At 37.3% G+C, this 21,722-nt stretch overlaps 1 protein-coding gene across 6 annotated transcripts in view; it reads left to right on the top strand.

The window, feature by feature from the left end:
• Positions 1-21,722, top strand: part of LAMA2 (laminin subunit alpha 2) — a 337,030-nt gene that overhangs the window by 291,975 nt on the left and 23,333 nt on the right. For 4 of the 6 annotated variants that reach the window (XM_039706790.1, XM_039706788.1, XM_039706786.1 and 1 more), the window contains 10 exons: positions 1,048-1,202; positions 2,863-3,006; positions 3,901-4,034; positions 8,774-8,933; positions 11,395-11,519; positions 12,116-12,278; positions 14,209-14,353; positions 16,148-16,286; positions 17,960-17,971; positions 20,492-20,612. In XM_039706790.1, the coding sequence (XP_039562724.1) occupies positions 1,048-1,202; positions 2,863-3,006; positions 3,901-4,034; positions 8,774-8,933; positions 11,395-11,519; positions 12,116-12,278; positions 14,209-14,353; positions 16,148-16,286; positions 17,960-17,971; positions 20,492-20,612 (1,298 nt within the window). The remainder of the gene's footprint in view (positions 1-1,047; positions 1,203-2,862; positions 3,007-3,900; positions 4,035-8,773; positions 8,934-11,394; positions 11,520-12,115; positions 12,279-14,208; positions 14,354-16,147; positions 16,287-17,959; positions 17,972-20,491; positions 20,613-21,722) is intronic. The other 2 variants (XM_039706787.1, XM_039706791.1) reach the window with 1 other exon arrangement.

The raw sequence follows: 21,722 nt of genomic DNA, 5'->3' as shown, positions 1-21,722 counted from the left end.
CATTTTCGAGTAAACAATTACTCACTGCTTACCACCAAAGCCTCTGCATGGTCCTCTATGTTTCTCATTCACTGAAATAGCTAAATAGTTACTTTTTGAGAACTTTTAGATAAAGTGGCTTGGTAGCTAGTTTAACTCACATGAAACCTTAAGAAACATCTGGAAGGTTTTGGTATGAGTATTTGGGTCAAAAAATTAGATATACAATTTTTAATGCTTTGTCTAAGCATAATTTTTATTGCTTATATCATTACTATTATTTTCATGTAATATGCATATTTCTGGTAAATGCATGTTTGTCCCTTTCAGTATCATCTGCAAAAACCCATACCCTCATGCAAGCCAAGGGTTGCAATCCTTAGATCTGCTTATGAGTTGTCAAAGAGAGGGTAATATTCACTAATTCTATGTTGAGGGGCAAAAAAGGAATTTGAGGCTTAAAGAAAAAGGGAGGCAAAAATACAATGGTAAAATTATTTACTTCACCTGAAAAACAAAAAGAAAATAATTTGTAGTGTACTGTCATTGTTTTTAAATCTGCTTTCAGTACAAATTCAGAATTTTAAGCATGTGACCAGAATAAACCCTTTTTGTATTTTGCCCATTAGAGTTAGTTCAAGAATTCATCTCAAGTTAATTTTAACCCAGTAATTTCAGAAATTACTTTTGGAAACCAACCAGTTTTCATTAATCCAGCATTTTTCTACAAAATTTGGGGTTTTTTCTTTAAAGCAAAAAGCAAATACTTCATTCATAAATTTATTTTGCTACAGGAAATGTTTTCCATAACCATCATCCTGAACTGAAGCAAAGTTACATCTTAAAAATCTTGCTTTAACACCAGTGTTTGCTGCTTTAACTTGATTCTAAACATTCTGAAATTGCCTTATTCTGTTCAGGTATCTTCCTGGCCTTTGTGTAGCTCATAGTTGCTTATACAATCTCCTGAGCATTGTGTATGCAGAATTTTCTTGAATTTATTATTGCAATGTTTAATTAGTCTCTGACACTATTCTCTAAAGCTCTGCCTTGTTCTTTCTTATGAAGTTGCTGATGCAGATTCCAGTATTAAAAACCTAGAAAAGGAAGCAGATCGCCTGCTAGATAAAATCAAGCCAATCAAAGAACTCCAGGATAACTTAGGGAAAAACATTTCTCAGATAAAAGAGCTGATAAACCAAGCTCGGAAGCAAGCCAATTCGGTAAGTCCCATTTCTCAAAAAATACTAAAACCAACCTTTTGGGTGTTGATGGGGTTTTATTTTCTACTTTTTATTTCTTTTCTACAGTGTGAATCTTTCCTAATTCTAAACATGCATGAAGGGAGCAAATAATGGAGTATAATTTCTCAGAAAATAAGAGAATATTCTGATTATTCTCACTCTGTGTCTTGTTGTTCATTTAAAACATGCACTTGTTAAATGAATCATGTCTGTAGGAATGGATCTCAAAAGGTGATTTTTAAGAACTTTTGTGGGTGATAGTACAGAAGAGTCATAATATCATTGATTTTTTGTGAAAACAAAAATTTATTTTTCTGCTTCAACACGGATATTAAGCCCCTGATTTCATTTCACGGAATTTACATTACTCAAGAGTGACACCATCTCAGACTCACTGAAATTGCTGAGTATATCTGCTTTTCCCGTATTTTTGATTTTTCTCTGTCCAGTAGCAGCACTGAAGACTTGAGCTTAAGAATATATTTCTAGTCCAGTTAGTGAGTTTGGAGTCCATCTCCCTGATTCAGTAATATTGTCAACTCTGGGATCATCCAGTTAATACTGAGATTATTCAGCTTGTGATTTAAGTAGCAAAGGAAAAAGAAGCTTGTAGATGGTACTTGAGAAATCTTCCTCAAAAATGATTGAAAAATAGTTTTAAAAGATAATCAACACAATAATAGGATACTGGGAAAGAAGTGCTAGGATAAATAGTGGGATGCTGGTGGAAGAAGTTTTCAGCACATATGTGATGAAATCTGCACAGAACAGAATGACAGGCTACAGTAATGATATGTTTTGTTACATTCATCTTCTGTCTGAGGGCTTTGAAGTACTTAACTGCTCAGCATTTCTAAGATAAGGAAATTAGGAGTTTGGTCCTATAATGGATCTCCTTTTTAGCAGAGTTTGCCGTAAGCATAAGGTGATACTATTATGTACATTTCTTCTAATGCTTAAACATGCCTAGCTGGGATTGAAACACCATTGTACTGTCATTATATCTGTGCTGGCATTATGAAAGCAAACAGTAAAGTGTTTTTATCTGTGCTCAGAGCCTGAGGAAACCAATACATGAATCCAAATGCACATGTCACTCAGCTGTGGAAATAAAACTTAGTTATGAATGCCAACTCCATTAGGGACTATGTAAAAGTAGTGATAGACATAACTGTTGGTTTTAAAAAAATTGTGAAAAGGTGTCTTAAATTGGCACAATCAAAGCTCTTACAAGGGAAAAATAGATAATTATGACTACCCAGCAGTAATATGCTATAATTCCTTCAGGAGTGCTGCTTATTTTCCTAGCTGCATCTTTTACTTATAGACTATCTGTACTGCTAGAATTCCACTTTTACTAGCATTAGACCAGTATATCTTCTAGCTATTTTTAATCTATACAGTTTGTCCTTTAAATGTGAGTTCTAAAAAGAGATTTTATTTCCTTTCACTAAATGATCCCAGAAAGAAAATTTGATTTCTACTTTCTTCACATATCCAAATAACTCTCTGGTACATGTAATAGAAAAATGTGAAGGAAAAAAAGTGTAATAGTCTTATAATTATTTGGAAGCATCTATGGTTAATTCTGGAATAATAATCAGTTAACTGCATTCTTTCTGTTATGCTTTATTTGAAGATCAAAGTGTCCGTGTCCTCCGGAGGCAATTGTATTCGCACGTACAGACCAGAAATAAAGAAGGGAACATACAACACCATCATTGTCAATGTGAAGACTGTAGTTGCTGACAATCTGCTTTTTTACCTTGGAAGTGCCAAGTTTGTGAGTCTGTCTCCTGCCTTTCATGTCAGAGTTGCTCGATCAAATCATGCTACTGACAAATAAAGAAGATGAGAAGGGCTTTCTTTTCACCCAGAGGCTTCAAAGCAGTAGTAGAGAGCCTAAAATAATCTATACGTTTACTGTCTTTGGTATTAATATAGAGATTTCTAAAATATGACCAGCAAATTTTTTACATGTGTCTTTATTTTAACTAGATATGAAATAACAGGCTTGTACATTAACTACATTTCAGCTTTAAAATTCACAGTGCAACCAAAGTAATTTTTGAGTTGGTTGTGGGTTTTCCATAGGGAATGAAGTAGCTAATCATATTGCATCTGTCAAAGCTCCTATTTATTGTAATTTTAAGTCAAGACTACAATTTCAAGCATAATAATGGTGAATGATTCAGTTTCCCATGAGGCCTATAGCAGACAGACTTCTAGAACAACCAATAATAATTCAGTAAATGGAAAAAGTATTCTATTTTTCAACATTTCCAACATGTATTTTATTTTCCTTGCGCAAAATGAAAAGGCTAGATGACATCATGTATCTCAACATCTTTCTGCCATCCAATGGATGTTTTAGTGTTCCCCTGAGTTAAATCCTTCTATGGGTGGCTGCAATGTTAACATTCTGTAAGTCTAGAAGTCATTTGCTGCATATCACTGAGAGAAATAATTTGCTGTCATTAGCTTAAGATTCCTTGTTTGAAGAAATAAAAACAGGAAAAGTGTCTCATTTTGGAGCAATGTGAGAATTAATATTAATTCTCTACTGTCTATGTGTGGGTTTCTGATGCCTCATTAGACCTTCTGAAGTGTGAAAAGTTCTGGAAAATTTCCTTAATTAAAATATGAGATCACTTCTGTTTTCATGTTTTGCATGTAGACTGACTTCTTGGCCATAGAGATGCGCAAGGGCAAGGTGAGCTTCTTGTGGGATGTGGGATCTGGAGTTGGACGGGTAGAATATCCAGATCTGACCATAGACGATGGGTTTTGGTACCGGATTGAAGCCTCTAGGTAAGTAAATATTTCATTTCAAAGACTTTAGAAAAATGGCTGCTATGAGAAATTCTAGTCTGGTTTGACAAAAGGTTTTGGACCTGCATCCATTAGTACAGAAAGAGTATACACTGCAGTTTCTATTAAAATGTCAGTTGTTCTCTGTCAAGAATTTACTTTAATCACATATTTCACCTCTAGCATCAACAGTCTGACACCTTATATTTATTCCCTTTTGTTTATCTATCATTCTCTTGATTGTCTTCTTCAACTAGCTTACTTTTAAAATCAGTTACAGGTTTTGGCACTCGAATAACTACTATTGTTTTCTCCTTGAATTTTAAAGAGGAGCAGCTTTTCTGAATTTTTGGTCTTGATACAGTACTGTAAGTGTATGGTCTGTCACACAGCAGTATCTTGAGTCTTATTCAGAATGCCATTCCCATAGGCAAAATGTCTCATCAGACTGGAAATATTTATGAAAGATACAGTTCATAAAAATTGAAGGAGGAGATATTCTGAAAAGTTAAAAGATATTTTGTAATTTGAGATCAGCTATTTAATGCCTTTGAACTTTAGAAATATAGATACATAAACATTCAAATCCCAAATTTGTTAGCTGAGGCTTGTATTTTTCGTTCAAATAGCAAACACATGGCATATGGTGTAGTAATGACAGCATAAGGATTGCATAACTCTATAGCCTTTATCTTGAATAGATCTTAGTAATTTAGATAACATCAGCTGTATCGCAATTTGATAGAAAGCTGAGTAATTTCTCCTGCATCATTACAGTTAATTTCACATAGTATTAAACATAGAATGGATAATACAGTTAGAAAATGAGAGAACGGAGGAGGAAGAAAACAAAGCACTCTAATTCTGGTAACATGCATAGCTCCCAGAAGAGGAAATGGCATTCAGTTTAAATAATTTAATGAAATCACAGAAATCAGCCATTCAAAGCAGAGAATTAAATAAAATTACAGCATGGTCTCCAGAAGCTGGCTTAATGAAACCTTACTGCTAGGAAAATACAAACTGGGGTGCAATACAAATTGTTGAAATCTTCACCAGTTCACATTATGCATACCAAAGCAGCTTCATGACACAGTAATGCCAGGCTTTCATTTACAAGAAAGCTGCTTCAGCAGAATATGTAGCCAGAACATGGTATAAAATTCACACATCCTACAAAAGCCCATTACCTATTAGCTGGTTGTTCTGGATATATAGGATGTGCATGCCATTAGTTTTGAACAAAGTGCTGGATCAGCAATTTAGAATGATTACAGCTGCACAAATCAGAAGTACAGAGTGGAGTTTAGGAGAATTACTTTGCAGAGGCATTAGGTGGATTTGTGGGATTAAGATGAAGAGCTTGGGACTGATTTTGCATTCTTAAGGCAGACTTCTTCACAAATCATGTATCCTATGGAAGAACCTTCAACTCTGAACATTTTAGTCTATTTGATGGCTCTACTCTAACTCCCTTCCTAACCTGTTGGGGAGTTTTACTCATTTCATTCCCTCACACGTTTTCTCCAAATTTCTGCTCAGTTCCAGCCACAGGCTTTTCAGCCAGACAGAATGGCTTGAGCAGCTGGCACAGGGCACCTGATTAGCATGAGGACATGAGATGAAATTCTGGTCTTACTGAATTTTGCCATTGTTTTCAGTGGTGATAAGGATTAATAATAATGATATGGTGTTAAACCCACCATAGGTTGATAGGCCCTTTGAATCCCAAAGGGCCTGAGAAAGAAAAGAAGTGGCACAGAGTTTTCAAAACTCTCAAGTTCACTTAGCATTCTAAATAAAATCTAAATATGAAAAATCTGACTGTTGAGTAATGACCAGACATGGTCGGTTTATGTATGCACCAAAATTTCCAGCTAGTTAGACTAAATTGATAATTACTGCATCACTTTTCCAGGGACACTTTTAATTTTCATCACTTTTTTATTTAAAGCATACTGATCCTTTGCATTTTATTGTATATTCAGATGTAATGGTGTAAATACCTTGATTTTTTTTAAATGGAATTGAAGTAGAATTTGTTTATTCCTATAGGACTTTCTAAGGGAATTCCCTGTACTTTGCTGGTACAGGAGTTTAGCAAATATCACTTACAAGTTACTTACCTGCTTACAAAAGCAAATCTGATTGGCATCAAGATGCAATCAATCCAAGTATCAATTAACAAAGGAAAAACTAGCATAACAGTATGTGACAAAATGATTTAAAGCAGATTTTCAACATGCAAATAATATCAATTTTGTGAGAGAGTCAGATGGATGAGAGAATATTTTTGATACCCACTAGATCAGTGTTACTTAACTTCAGTAGGCCTCAATTAGGAGCAGAACTTGATTAGTTGTGATTTTAATCAACTGTGATTTGAGTATTACCATTGTTTTGATTGTTAGTGACAGAGTTCAAGCAGTGCCCTTCTTGTGACAACAAAGGATGCCTGAATCACAAGTTCACTATGGACATATCCAGTTTAGTTCAGCAAGAATTCAGTCCTAAAGTACTGTAGCAAATATAAGCCATGCTTTTCAGTGAAGGTTTTCTGTGCCTTCAAGGGGTCAAGGAGCAGAGTTTACTATGTGGTAGTTTATCATTTAATGCTGATGACTTGCTAAAGTCATCTCATTTATATCATGCCTCTCCTTAGGAGCAAACACTGCATATCATTACACAAATTTTTTGTAGAAGATGCTGAGTTGGAGGCACCCATCAGGATCATCAAGCCCAGCTCCTGGCCCTACCCAGGACACCCACAAGAGACACACCATGTACCTGACAACATTGTCCAAACACTTCTTGAATTCAGGCAGTTCTAGTGTTGTGACCGCTTCCATGGGGAGCCTGTTCCAGGACTCAGCCACCCACAGGTGTTGTGACCACTTCCATGGGGAGCCTGTTCCAGGACTCAGCCACCCACAGGATGTAAAAATTTTTTTCTGATATCCAACCTCCCCCAACTCAGGTTCATGCTCTTCTCTGAAGTCCTATCACTGATCACAGGACTAAAGAGATCAGTACCTGCCCCTCCATTTTCCCTGTAAGGATATTGAAGTCTGCAAAGCGGTCTTCCCTCAGTTTCCTCTTCTCCAGGCTGAACTGACCAAGTGACCTCAGCCACTGCTCGTAAGGCTTCCCCTCCAGACTCTTCACCGTTCTTGCTTTGAACGTGGTCCTGCTTTGGACTTTCTCTAATACTTTAATGCATTTTTTTAATATTGTGGCACCCAGAACTGCCCCCAGCGCTCGAGGTGAGGCTGCTCCAGTGCAGAGCAGGAAAATCCCCTCCCTTGCCCAGTTGGCCGTGCTGTGCCACCAGGACAAGGTTGGTCCTCCTGGCTGCCCAGAGTCATGTTCAACATGCCATTGACCAGGTCCCCCAGGTCCCTTTTCCTGGAGCTGCTCTCAAGCCTCTCACTCCCCAGTCTGTGCACACAGCCCCATCCCAGGTACAAAATACAGCACTTGCCCTTGTTAAATTTCATACAGTTGGTGATTGCCTGTCTCTCTGGTGTGTCGAGGTCTTTCTGCAGGGCCTGTCTACCCTCAAGGGAGTTGCCAGCTTCTCCCTTGTTTAGCGTCCTTTCAGTGTCATTTTGCATATCAGCCACATAGTGCTGATACATCGTCTGTAATCCTCCAGTTTTACAGAACTGACTATCACTAGAACAATATCTCATAACCTGATAACTTGTCATGCACAGGGTAGCGATGTCTTTTTGCTGTCAAGTTAGCCAAGATCTTTCTTCAAGCTCCATTGTCCTCCCTAAATAAGAGAGAATTATTTATAGAAGAGACTCCATTGTGAACATTTCAGTCTGTTTGAAGATGAAAGACATCCATACTATTTGTGAATTATTAGACATCCTAAAAAGTGTCAGTCGTCTAGGTGACTCTTGATTTTTCAAGAATTATTACTTTTATCCCTTAAAGGGCTTCCCATCAGTAAACCTTCTGCTATAAACCAGTTGCACCTTAGACCCACATATCCATGGGCATGGAATCCACCCAAGACTACTAAGGAAGCTACTTTTCAATCATATACCAGCAGTCCTCTTCAGCTGGGGACATCCCAGGTGGCTGCAAACTGGTAAATGCCAGACTCATCTATAAGAAGTTTCAGAAGGAGGATTCAGGAACCATATCTCTCCACAGTGTGTTCCTTCTGTTGTAAAAATAAGTCAGCTAACTCCTTCCATGCCAGTTAGTACATTAATGTACTCAAAGGAGTAGAAAACAAACTGATACAGAAACAGTTAATAAATGCAGAGTCCATTGCTGTTGTGTTGCCATCAATATTTGACATGATTCATAAAGGACAATGAAGTAATCGTGAACATTATGAGGTTTGTACCTGTTTGAAAACCAGCCTGACAACTCCACTGCAGGAGATGCAAATTCTGTTTCTCACAGTAAAGGAAACTGATCTGATTTATTACTTCATTTCAGATGAAATATAATCTAATAAACATTCTTTGTTTTGTCAATGCAAGGTCCACATCATGTGGTGAATTTTGTTCAAAAAGGATATTTAGGTGAGGAAAAGATCAGGTTCTGTCTTTAACTTATGCAGGCATAAGTGTCTGTTCACTCATACCAAAATGAGGCATAGTCAGGTCAGTCATGTGTGCTTCTGTTAAAAGGCTCCATTTAAAATAGAGGTTTCCTATGTTTGGTGTAACTACTGACTTTGTACGCTTAAATATTTTTTTTTTTTTAATCTCTAGGACTGGGAAAAATGGCACAATATCGGTGCGAGCCCTGGATGGTCCTAAAGCCAGCATCGTGCCAGCCACATTCAGTGCAGTCTCCCCACCTGGATATACCATTCTGGATGTGGATGTTAATGCTGTGCTGTTTGTTGGTGGTTTAACAGAAAAAATTAAGGTAATGCCATTTCTGGTGTTTCTGTGTTAGCTGGCTGTTTGTATTTTGTTATTGCTTAAAACAGAAATAGTAAATTTTAATATGCTGGTGTCATTGTAGTAGATGCTTTAATTGCAGGTAGTACACTTGCACTTTTCAAAGGTTATTGGGATTTGTCTAGTCCAAGGTGCACAGATGTGAGATTTCACTGTGCATGATGTAACCTTCTGATCAGAAGCCCTGTAGCTGGCTGTATTGATGCAGCATTTAGCCCAAACAACTAATTCCTGCTGGATAGATGGATGCTTTACCTTGGACACACTGCTGCCCTGACAGGTTTTTGGTTCCTGAGTGACAGGAATTTGTTTCTGTTTCCATACATTTCTGGTCTCCTAACAATTCATGTAAGAGTATATTTTCCCTTGCATTTGGGGTTTTTCCTTAGTCATGTATCCACACTATCACCTCCTCCTTTGCAGTCTACTTTTGGTGTTTTTGCTTTATTTTCTTTATTTTTGTTCCAGTTTCCCTCCCTGTTGCCCTACAGGTATCTGCACTGTACCCCTGATCTATTTTCTCTTCTTTTTGTCTGTTCATTTTTCTGGTGACATCTTCTACCTTGCTAAATTCATGGGATGAATAGAAGATGTATGCCAAATAGAATAAACAGAAATCTTTGAAAAACTCATTCTCCAATAAAGCTAATTAGCTCTTATTTTCTAATGGCATTCTTTACAAAACAGTTTAAATTAACTATTCTGTTCCTGATCAATATTTTAGCTTTTGAAAAGAAGCTCAAATTTAGACTTTCCCAAATAGTGAACTCACTGAACTTTTTTTGCTCTCAAGGTTGCATCTGTCCTCAAGTGTTAAAATAACACAATATACAGAAAAATTGAAGTGCAAAACTCAATGTCAGAACAGTTGTTTTCAGCCTCATTAAGGGTTGTCCAAATATTTTATGGAGAACTCTCTAGTTTTTCATTTCAGTCAGAAAAGTCTTCCTGGATTTTTTTTCTCTCCAGGTATATAAAGACAGGGGCAGCACTAGGAAGGCAGTCTGTTTTAAGTTTGGTATGGCTGGTATATTTGCAATGTAGCGTTTTAAACACTGTCAGATTTGTTTTGTTCAAGTACCGTCTCTGAATTAAAATATACCTTCAGGTTTTTTGGGAATTTCTGTCATCATGTGGCACAGTTGTAAGGCTCACAAAATGAAGACCTTAACCAAGACTTTTCTAAAACTGTGCAGCTCTTTGGACATTTAATCAAGGTTATTGGTATATCTTAGGCCACTGACTCAGAAAGCTGCTTTTTCATATTATTGGGGTTTGGAATCCCTTAGACTTGTCCTATAGTTCTGTCCACATTCCTTTTTGCATGCATTTCTGCAGTGTATTCAAAAAGAAAATTCATTTTCAGTCTTTAAAAACAACTTTCATCTGACTTGTAGAAGACTATGATGCTTAGATGTCATGAATTTCTTAGAAGTGACATTAAGTTCATACTTGTTGCTAATTAAAACCTATCCAATTACCCTGGGAAATATCAGTAGTGCCAGTAGCACATTAAGTCTTTTGAGTCGTACTTTTCCTTGAGTATTTTCGAGTTGCACTTCTCCATGCTCTCTTGCAAGATCTTAATATTTGTAATTGCTGTAAAAACAGCAGGTGCTTGTCTATCTCAAATAGCTAAGTGTATAGATTTTTGATCTGCTCATATTGATTAACTGAAATTTAAATGAATCAGGGTATTTTTAGAAGCATAATGTTTAGTGCAGTACTCTGTGTACTGTCAACTATTACTACCTTCATCATGGCACCATGTTATGTTCTAATGAGCATTACTCTCTGTGCATAACCCTAGCTTAATGAGTTCTGATGGGACATGTGTTTTAATTGCTTTGCCCTCCGCACTTTTTCCTGCATCCAAAAGTCAGCATGAACTGCTACAGGGGTAACAGTTGAGTTCTCAGCCTGTCTTTTAGCTTGGACAGTGGCTAAAAAACCCTTCGATTTCCAAGAGAAACACTTTGCTTATTGTATTGTGGGCAAGATTGCTCATAGTCCTTTCTTGAAAGTCTGAAATGAAAACCCGGCTAGGCCTTGAACAGGTGAGAGCAGGCAGCTCTCTGAACAGCCAAGAAAACCAATGGTGGAAGTCAAAGCACCTCCTTGTTCTTCAGGACTTGTTCTCCCTTGGCCTTCCCAAGAGTCTCAAATCTAAAAGGTCTTTTCCGTTCAGGCTGATACAAAGTTCAGTTCACTTTTTCACTGATCAGTTGCTCAGTAGGAAGGCTTCTCAGATTAAATATTACTCTTGACATTTAAATATTACAAAACATCTTATGGGGATTTCTTTATTATTTTATATGGAGTTTTAGATGGTATTTTTTTTATGATTTTTTTGTACCAGTTATGTTTTAAGATGCAGTAGATCACTTCAAATTCAATTCTAAGGAGAATTGTGTTCTCTGTTGCAGAAGTCAGATGCTGTAAGAGTCACCACCTTCACTGGTTGTATGGGGGAAACCTTTCTAGACAGCAAACCAATAGGACTCTGGAATTTCAGGGATATCGAAGGCGACTGCAAAGGGTGTTCCGTCAGGTAGGTAAAGCACCGACTGTTTCTTGTGCTTCTTTAGGGAACCTGCCTGCAGTGGCATTACATTTGGTGGTAAGGAGCAGGAATTTCCACAGCAGCCATCAAATTCCAATGTGCATGCAACAGGAGTTAGGTTGCAATTCCACCAAGAGGGGAAGCAGCCAGTCTGGGTTGTAAGTGTGGTCACTGAGTTACCAGAAATGAGCTGCTGTGACAGGGCTGTGACAGAAGGGTTCCTGACAGCCAGTAACCAGAAACAGTCAAAGGGAGAAAGAGCATGAGAACCACAGTGAACTGAGTCTGGCTCATGGGCAGCTGTGATGAGGGTGCCTGCACTCCTGTGTGGCATGGAGCAGAGTCCAGTGCCTCCAGGTGGCTTTCACAGCCACCAGGGCAGTGAGCAGAGACCCCACAAAAGAAAGGCATTTGCATTCTCAAAATAGAAAGGGAAATCCTGTCCCTGTCAGTGGGAGGTTTGATAAGAGATCAAACCAAGTTCAGGAAGACTCCCAGGATATGTGCCCACATTTCCCTAGCCTTGCACTTGTTTGTTTTAACGTCACATGGCCAAAGAAAATGGTTGGAATTGTTCTTTTCAGCCCACAGGTGGCAGACAGTGAAGGAACGGTGCAGTTTGATGGTGACAGCTATGCCATGGTGAGCCGCCCGATCCGCTGGAACCCCAATATTTCCACAGTCATGTTCAAGTTCAGGACCTTCTCATCAAATGCTCTGCTGATGTATCTTGCTACTGATGACTTGGTAAGAACAGCTAGCAAACCTCTACACTCCTTGCAGGTTTCACACCATGTTTGCAGTCACTGAATTCATCAGGTCATGAAAAGAATTAGTCATTTAAGGTACCACTATCCTGGTGTGATGCTTCACTGCTGGCCAAATGAAGAGAGTGTTATAGTGTGCAGGTTGTCTATCTAATGTTTACTAAATGGGGATCATTGTGATAGTCTAAGCAGAATTCCAGCTTTTCTAAAATTATTAATTAATTTTCCTTTATCCCAGATGTTTATGTGTGTGAACATTTTCAGATGGTTTTGTCTATTCATAGTTTAAAATATCATCATGTGATGGCAGGGGGAATATGGGAAAATATGAGTCTTATCTAGAAATCATACTCGTATAAAGAAAATGTTTTATGTTTTATTGATTGAGTGAGTTTAAAGGGGGACTGGTGCAATAATTAAGATGTAATAGTGATTGTGTTTCTCCAATATCTACAAGTGTCTCTTACAGCTAAAACAGAGAATAGCTCCAATATCTACAAGTGATAAACAAGTAGATATTTTCCAATATCTACAAGTGTCTCTTACAGCTAAAACAGAGAATAGAAACATTAGTTTTAAAGTTGTTTAATGTTTTTATTGACACACAGTATCAAATGTGTGCAGATAACATGGAGAAATTATTTACGAAGACACCTGTCCAGATCTGTATAACTCATCTTTGGCATCTCTGATCTAGACTGATTTGCATGACTGACAGGGAACAGTCTTTCCCTTTTCCTTTTCATATGGGGCAGAAACTATGTACACTAATTTTCACTGATGCCTTGAAGAATTACTGAGCGCTTGCTACTTTAAAAAAACTGTGTTTGTGTAAATCAGTCTAGAATCTTAATATGATAATGAAATATTTATGGAGCTTTTCTAATGAACTTTTATAATTGGATATTGAAAGCATAATTAAAGTCATTATTTTAGATTATTTTATATCATTATTTGTGATTTATGTATTTTTCTATTTTAAAAAATATTTAATTGAAATCTCAAAAAAGCAAGCAAATGGTCCCCGATATATTTTTTTTCTTATGATACTGTCCCACCACATAAAAAATTTGGAAGGTGCTCTTTCTAATGATGCATGGATAGACATGCCTAAGCATCTAGAATATTGAGTTTGTTCACTTTTACTTTGAGAAGAGGTGGAACTGGCCATGAGCAGCATGATAATAAAAATTTCTCTGGTACATTTACATCCTGGATCATAATTCCACCATTCCTTACCTAGTGGCTTTCATGCTGTCCAGTTCTCTGGCTATTTGTTTTGCTTTTTGTATCCTGCCAGCTCTTTTCTGGAGATAATGCAGTATATATTGTTCCTCCAGTCAGCCATCTCCAGTTGCTGCTTGGATACTGGTGCCAGTGGTTGATGAAAACAAGAGCATTCATAGCTCTCTTTGTCTCCATCTATCTGTTGCTCTGTTGCTTCCATAGATTACTCTCTGGAAATCTGGTGAAACATGCCCAGTTTACCATCTTCACTATTTTTGTTTTCTACCTTGCAAGTTTAAATCTAGCTGAGGTATGCAATAAATACACTAATTATAGTACAAACATACACTCAAAGCTGAGTATTAGTTTTAGGTAATTATAATGTCCATTTTTATCTTCAATCTAAAATAAAAGTGCAGATATCCCATCAAAACTGCAACTAAGATGCCAGCAAAATTCCAACTAAATTAGCAATCCAAAAGAGAATATAAGGGGGAAAAAGAGCTTGACATCAGACTTTTGCTCATGAGAGCCCTGGGTAGTAAAAACGTAAGTTGTGGCATTTTTTAAAGCTTGAAAGATGTTGTCTGTAGTCACCCAGGATTAAAAAGTGTTTAATGTCATATGCCTCTTACCAAATGGACAAAAATCATAATGGTGTATCTAAACCTTTTCATTAACAGAAGGATTTCATGAGTGTAGAACTCAGTGGTGGGCGTATAAAGGTCAGCTACGACCTGGGTTCAGGTACAGCTTCGGTTATCAGCAACCAAAATCATAATGATGGCAAATGGAAATCTTTCACCCTGTCAAGAATTCAAAAGCAAGGTAAGTTCCTGTGGTGTCAGCAGCATGATTTTTCCAGTTATCTGTGCATTACACCTAACCATCTAATCATAGGGATGTTGCTGTATGAATTACAAGTTCTGGTGATTTAGCAACTTCTTTTGTTTAGATTATAGCTGTGTTGAGTTGCCTGTGAGTGATTGCACTGTCAAACAGCACTTTATGAAGGTAGCCTATTTTTCAGGCATAATTTTTTATACTGTCATAAATTGTATTCTAAAATTCTTCTGACTGGGGAAAAAAGAAGTCTTTTCATCAGGTCCCTGTTGTCGTTTCAAGTCATGAAACACACGTGTGATTTCTGTTAGGACAGCAATAGCCTTTATCCTGTATAGTCCTCTCATTCTCAGCATATAGCAAAGTGCTTAAAAAAAGCAGTGACTTTAGTATTGATCCTATCTAACTAGACAAACACCACTACTTTATCTTCCCTAATGATGTGCATTGTCATGAACTGAATCTGCATGGAAACAACTGGGAACATCTCCAGATGTTCTACTAATTCTTCATGTTACTGACACAAAATATGAAGTGGTGGGATTTGATAAGATCACAAAGATTACTGGATCATGCTGGGAAAACCCTTTTGTTTGTTTTGTAGTCTGGTTATAGGGCTGATAGAATCTTACCTGAGCCAAATTAATTTTACTTGTGGCTACTGTGACATACTCTGTGCTTTTGCAGTTTGAACTTTTACTGCATTCTGAATCTTCAGGGTCACCACAAGCCCTAAACACATTCCTCTGCCTCTGCCCCCTGCAGTGCCAGCTCTCTACGTGGCCTTCACACCTCACATACAGTCCCCCTTCCTGGCTGAAGTAGAATTGGAAAGTCGGGACAATGACCAAAGTAATTTAGTGATCTCACTTGCAGATTTGTTGCACCTTTAGAGGAGGAATGTCTTATTGCTAGCCAGTTATCATAGTTCATACTTAACCCAGGAAGTATTAATATAAAATACAATGTCATGTAATTGTAATTTATCAATAGCATTCAAACATCGTGTGTTTAGAAAAAAAGATGCAGGTATAGAAATGAAAGGAAAATTAATCTGATTTTGGTAAGGTGTAGCAGAAAGTCTGTCTATTCAATTATCAAGGAAAAAAAGAAATAAATCCTTTTTTTGGTCCCTATATATCTTGAGGCCTGCTTAGCATTTTTTAACAAGCCTTGTTTCTTTTATTGAACTTCATATTCTGTATTAATCCATATATTTAAAATACACATGGAACAGACACCTAAGTAGGATGATTGTATGTAGCACATCGCTAACTGCAGACTGAGATTGGACATGACAGCAACTGCCTGCTTTGGGTTTGTAAGTGGTTTAGAGTGACTGATCACCAGTCTCAATGGCACATAATGACAGTGCTTAACAAACTTTTACACTAAAAATCCTGTTCAAGAGGCAATCTTTGGATTGAGATCACAAATTAAATGTAAAATGGTCTTTTGTCATGACTATGTCCCGAAGTTTTCGCTCCAAATTACAGTGACACAAAGAAAGCACCAAATTGAAACAGGTTTAGAGACTATATAAAAATAAAGTGTACAGAATTGCTATAGCTTTTCAGGTTGTTATGGAAACAAAAAAGTGAAGCTTTCTTCCCCTGCCCATAATTGATAATGTGGAAATCCAGTATCTTAATTGCAAAATACAGCCCTCCTTGCCTCTTCCCTCACCTGCTAACCCTCCAAATGTTTTTCTGTTGGTTTCTTAATATTAAAACATTGTTCATGATGGATATTTTGTAACTAATCTCAAATGTCTTTTAGCCAACATATCAATTGTAGACATAGACACTAATGAAGAAGAGACCATAGCAACAACTTCTACAGGCAGCCACTTTGGACTCAACTTAAAAGGGCACGAGAAAATATATTTTGGGGGATTGCCAACCCTGAGAAATCTAAGGTAACGTGGCTCAAACCAATTTCTTTAGTCTTGGTGAGGGGATGTAAATACAATGTATTTATTCTCTGCAATTACTTCTCAAATTCATTTGCAGTAAGTGAATGGTGAATTCCCAATGTACCCTGTACTGCCACAGCAGAATAGTGCTTTATTTGCATAGGTTTTGTATTTCACACAGCTCACCTTACACACATGCAATGGAAATGACTCTTGCAGTGCAGTACATCTTTCTGATTCTGTGCAAGAACCATGATGTAGCTCTTTCTTGATGTACAGAATTTGTGACTGCAGATTCAGAGAATTTGCTCAATACCTTCACAAAATTAAGGACAAAAGTTTACTTTGTGGGTGAGTAAAAAAATTGACCTACAGACTACTCCACATGGGATTACTGCTTGATGGGTATCCATGTTTTTGCATAATCAGTGTCAGTATACTTTAAATATGTATTAAAATATTTTGCTTAGATATTATTTTAAATTATTTGTAGATTTTAGTTCCTGATCTCCTTAGATAAAATTCCTCCTGTGTTCAGGACTTGAAGAATATGATACAATACTCTATTTATTTCATGTAAGCAGAATTAAATATTTTCCCTTCAGAAGTCTGATCCTGAATTTCCTACACAAATAAAATTCCCAGTAACTATTTTTTAAATATTGCATAGTAATATTCACAAATGTTAACTTCAACATAAACTAAAGAAATGGGATAATAACACTTGAATTTAGTGGCTTTCTTTCATGGCTTTAAATAGACAAAAAAACTTATTTAAAGTTTAAATGAATATTCAGCAGTTTTGCAATAACAAGAACAAGAGAATTCTGTGCTACAATGAACAGATGAGCAACACAGAAACAGGCCCATTAATCTGTGTCAGCTTTAACTAAATGGCATAATGAGAGCCTTGAAGTGGTCTTGTGCACAAGGAACTGTTGTGTTTAATCCACAGACTCGTCTGCCACTAAAAGAATGGACATATTTGTTAATTTATTAGGATAATCATTGACCTCTGATGTCAAATCACCCAGCAATAAAAAGATCTAAGATCTATTTTACTCATGAAATAAAACACTATATTATATAATTGTGAAATCACACCAGTGAATAACAAAATGTCCAGAGCAATTATCTTCCACTTCCTTTGTGGCTGCCCAGAAAATCAGTGTACCACAGCTACTTTGACCTGTGGTAACCATTCTGCCTACAGCTATGACTTGACAGTGCCTGAGGCAAGATTAACGTTATGGTAAATTAGAATCAAAAGTAGTGAAAGGGGGATTAGGGCAAAGCTGAGCTACTGCAAACAATAGACACTGAGGTATCCGTGACTTTGTAATTATCAGGTCGTGTCAGTTCTGCCAAATTCTTTTACATGGTTTGCTTTTGCTCATGACCAAATAGAGTATCAAGTTACCAAAACCCTGTGATGTGTTACGTTTTAAGGCAGCTGTTTGCAGAGTAAAACATGTTAATTTTCACAGCCTGATAGTGTACCTAGAATCCCACCTTTTATTATATGTTGTTTTTAAATGGTGTACACCTCCTTCACTGTGAAATGCCTGAACCTGGCTACTAAGTATCGCGGAACAACAAAACAAGAAGTACCACTTGCTACAATTAATGCCACGTTGTTGTTTTCTCTCTTTTTTTGCCTTTCTTTCTCTCCCCAGTATGAAGGCAAGGTAAAAACAATCAGATTATTTGCATGACTTGCATGTGTCTAGTTAGAGTGCAGCTTGAAAGCGCGGGTGGCACGGCACCGCAGCCACAGCAGCAGCATGGGCAGTGTCAGAGCAGCCGCCGCGCTGAGGCTCCTGCCACAGCCAGCAGAGCTGCTCCCGAGTGCTCGTCTCGCTCCACGCTGTGCACACACCTACACAAGCAGCTTTTATTCTCCTCTGGCAGCTTCTTACTTCAGCCGTGCGCTGCTCGGGCGCTGCGGTGCCCGGGAAGCCTCAGCTTCCCGGCCGGCTGCGTTGCCGGCTCCGGCTCCGACCGCCCGGCTCAGGAGCGGTGTAATCCCACGGGAGTGGGGAGCGCCCTGCTCGGAGGCGGTGAAGTAGTTACTGAGGAGAGCATGAGGGCACGGTGGAGATTTTTCTGTGAAATTTGCCACTTCTCATGTTCAGAACGGGAGTCTCACGGGGAGAGAGAAGAGGTCACCTGTTTCTGATTGCGTTTTCAGTTTACAACTATTTGTATCCATTGCTTTTGCTTTGGATACAAATCACACAATCTGTGCTCAGATATGAAGTGTTTTTCACTGTGTTTTGCAGCCTAAAGCCTGGCTTGAACTGGAAAAATACAACTTCACCCCCATACTCCTGCCCTGAACTTTAGAAAGATTACTTCCTCTCAAGCTCCAGATATTGCTGTTTGTTTTCCCTCCAAACTGGCCTATTTTGGCAAAATAGAACTAAAAAAAAAAAAAAAAAAAAAAAAAAACCCAAAAAAACCCCAAAAAACAAACGAGGAATTATGCAAGATGTTAGTGAACTTGGACCTTATTTGGTGTATTTTGAAAAGGAATAAAGAAGTCTTAAGAAAACATCAAGCAAGTGTTCAGTGTTTGCAAAGAGGTTGAGCTAGACAACCCGCAGTGCTGCCTTCCAACCTTACCCATTCTGTGATTCTGTGATGCGGGTTGGGAATTATAACAGCAGCTCTTTGTAACAGGACAGGATGAGGACAGTCTGTCACTGGACAAGGCAGGAAAGGTAGTATCAAGAATGGTTTCTGGATGGCAAAAGTTATGGGCTCCAGTGACAATGATAACAGCAAAACTGTTCTTCCACTGGGAGAGAAATCCATAAAGGCACTGGAGAAGAGCTGAGAAAAACAAACAAAAAAGAAAGAAAGAAACTGAAAGGTGAACATAGCTACTTGACTGTAAATAAAGCAGCATATGGATCATTTTAGTAAACCAGATGCTTGCTTTAACTTATGCAGAGAGTACTAATTTGCCAGAGAATACATCACGCTTGCTCGGTTGGCTATAACACAAAGAATGGCTTTCAGTGCCAAAACATGCAGCTGATTAGTATCTGTGCAAATTGGTTTTATTTTGTAATTAATATTCTTTAAAATATTTTCTTTCCTTCCAGAGAACTGAAGTGGTTGTTGCTTCCCCCCATTCCCCACCCTAGCCCAGTTTTAAGTCCTCCTTTATTTCCCAAATTAGTTTTCCTCTCTTTGAGCTGTCCATACTATTCAGATACTCTAGTAAACACTCATGGGTAATACTTTTTTTTTCTTTTTGGATTTACTCTCCATGGTATCAATGGCAGGTTTTTTTCTTAAGTGACTTTATAAGGCTTTTCTTCTGGCAAGCCTGGTTCGGGTGTTACCAGCAGTTATGGTCTTACTCTGGTGTACCCAAGCCTGGGAAATCATACTTTTGCAATCAAACATGATAGTTTTGGTGTTACTTTCAAAGGGTTTCTTATGTCCTCTCATCAGCCAGCTGATGAGTCAAATGTGGGACTTGAATTCCATTACAATATTTTCCTGTTTTGGATGGATAGTTACATTCTGTAACAAACCCAAGTGTTTTATTTAACTGCCTGAAAAAGTCAGATGTGTTGTTGTGTCCTAAGAAAATATGCAGCAATTTTCATAGAAAAGGTACTGGAAATATAAAATGAATGTCAATCTACCTGATTGCATTCCTGAGGCGTGTGGGCAAAAACTGTATTCAAATATTTTTACACTGCTTAAGTTATTCTTCCATTGGATCCAGCATGCAAAAAGAGGAATGAAAAATGTCTTCCAGTTAAACTCTCTCCTTACTGTTATGATTTCCTGGTTTGCATCTTTCTGCTTTGCCTAAGGAACAACTTCCTTATTTCATAGCTCACTGTGTTTTAACACCAAAGGTGACAACTCTCCTTTATCAAAGGAAAAACACAGAAAACAAAACCACCAACCGAAAACCCTTAAAAAAAGAAAAAAATTGAGAAGGGGTCTGTTGTCAGCTGGAGATGAGATGAACCTCTCGTTACAACTTTGAGTGATGCAAGGCAGAGTGCAATGTGTGCTGATAGATTGTAGAAGGCAACACATATTCGAGTGTATGTGTGTAGTTAAAATAAAAATAAAAATCAAGCATCTGTGCAACTGAAAGTGTACATATGTGCGTCTGGCTGACTGTTCTCCCTAAACTCTATTTTTGAAAACACATTGTACTTCTAAATGTTTTTTAGGCCTGAAGTGAACTTAGAGAAATACACAGGTTGCCTCAAAGACATTGAAATTTCAAGGACACCCTATAACATATTGAGCAGTCCTGACTTTGTTGGTCTAACCAAAGGATGCACACTAGAGGTTAGTCTGATTTCCATGTATTTTAACCTTAATGTTTATAAGTGTTTTCTGGTTTCTGATTTTATAGTAGATTAATTTTATATGGTATGTTCCTTAGATGGGAATCTAACCTTAAAATCCAAGCAGTTACATTTAAGAGAAAGAAAGATGAGTAAGACTGATCAGCAAGTAGACCGGTTTTTCAGATCCTGATTTCTTGGAGAGTATCCCTGGCCACTTGTGATATCCCTGTCCCTGAAGGGTAGGATTTTCTGAACTGCTTAGCAATGGTTTAGCGTTGTTTCATCTGACTAAAATGGTAATTATTGACATTAATGAGGATAAGCATTGACAACACTGCAAAAACTAAAAAAAATCTGATTAACATAAAAAACCAAGGATTTAAGGTTTTTTTTTTTAATTTTTATTATAAAGTCATTCACTACATAAATCCTCAGGTATGAATTTGTGATGAGCTGGAAGGCACATTTCTTACTGATCACTAAGAATGTGCAAAATTGGAGTTGTTATTTTACCTTTAAATGCAACTATTTTCAGTTGTTGGTGCTTACAATTAACAGCCTTTCAGTGCCTATAGAATTCAAGGAATCTGAAATGAAATTTGGGAGAGAATGAAAAGTTTTTTATACAAAAAAATACTTCCACTGACATTTGTGTCCCAATAATATGAAATTTGGGAGAGAATTTAGTAATTTTCCATGGAAAAGTTTTTTATACAAAAAAATACTTCCACTGACATTTGTGTCCCAATAAATGGTTTGTATTTCTTCCCTGGAAATCTCTACTATATGAGATAGTTTTGCAAGCAGATGGAAGAGATCTATCAGATACCATTTTATCATATATCTGATAAATACCATATATACCATATATCTGATGTTCTATATCAGATATAATATTCCATATCAGATATATGGTATATATAATATATATTATATATATATATATATATGGTATATATAATAACAAATCCAAATGAGTTGTTGTTAATCCGATGCTCTCCTATTTTTTTTTTCCTACAAAATATTAAAAATTTACTTTGAACAGCAACTAGATCTTGGCTGGGCCAAAATGAAGACAAGGGCCCTATTTTGCTGTGTTTATCCATTG

Source organism: Passer montanus, unplaced genomic scaffold (genome assembly GCF_014805655.1).
Source record: "Passer montanus isolate IOZ18808 unplaced genomic scaffold, ASM1480565v1 scaffold2, whole genome shotgun sequence".
In the NCBI taxonomy this organism is placed as follows: Eukaryota; Metazoa; Chordata; class Aves; order Passeriformes; family Passeridae; genus Passer; species Passer montanus.
This window is presented reverse-complemented; position numbering and strand designations above follow the sequence as displayed.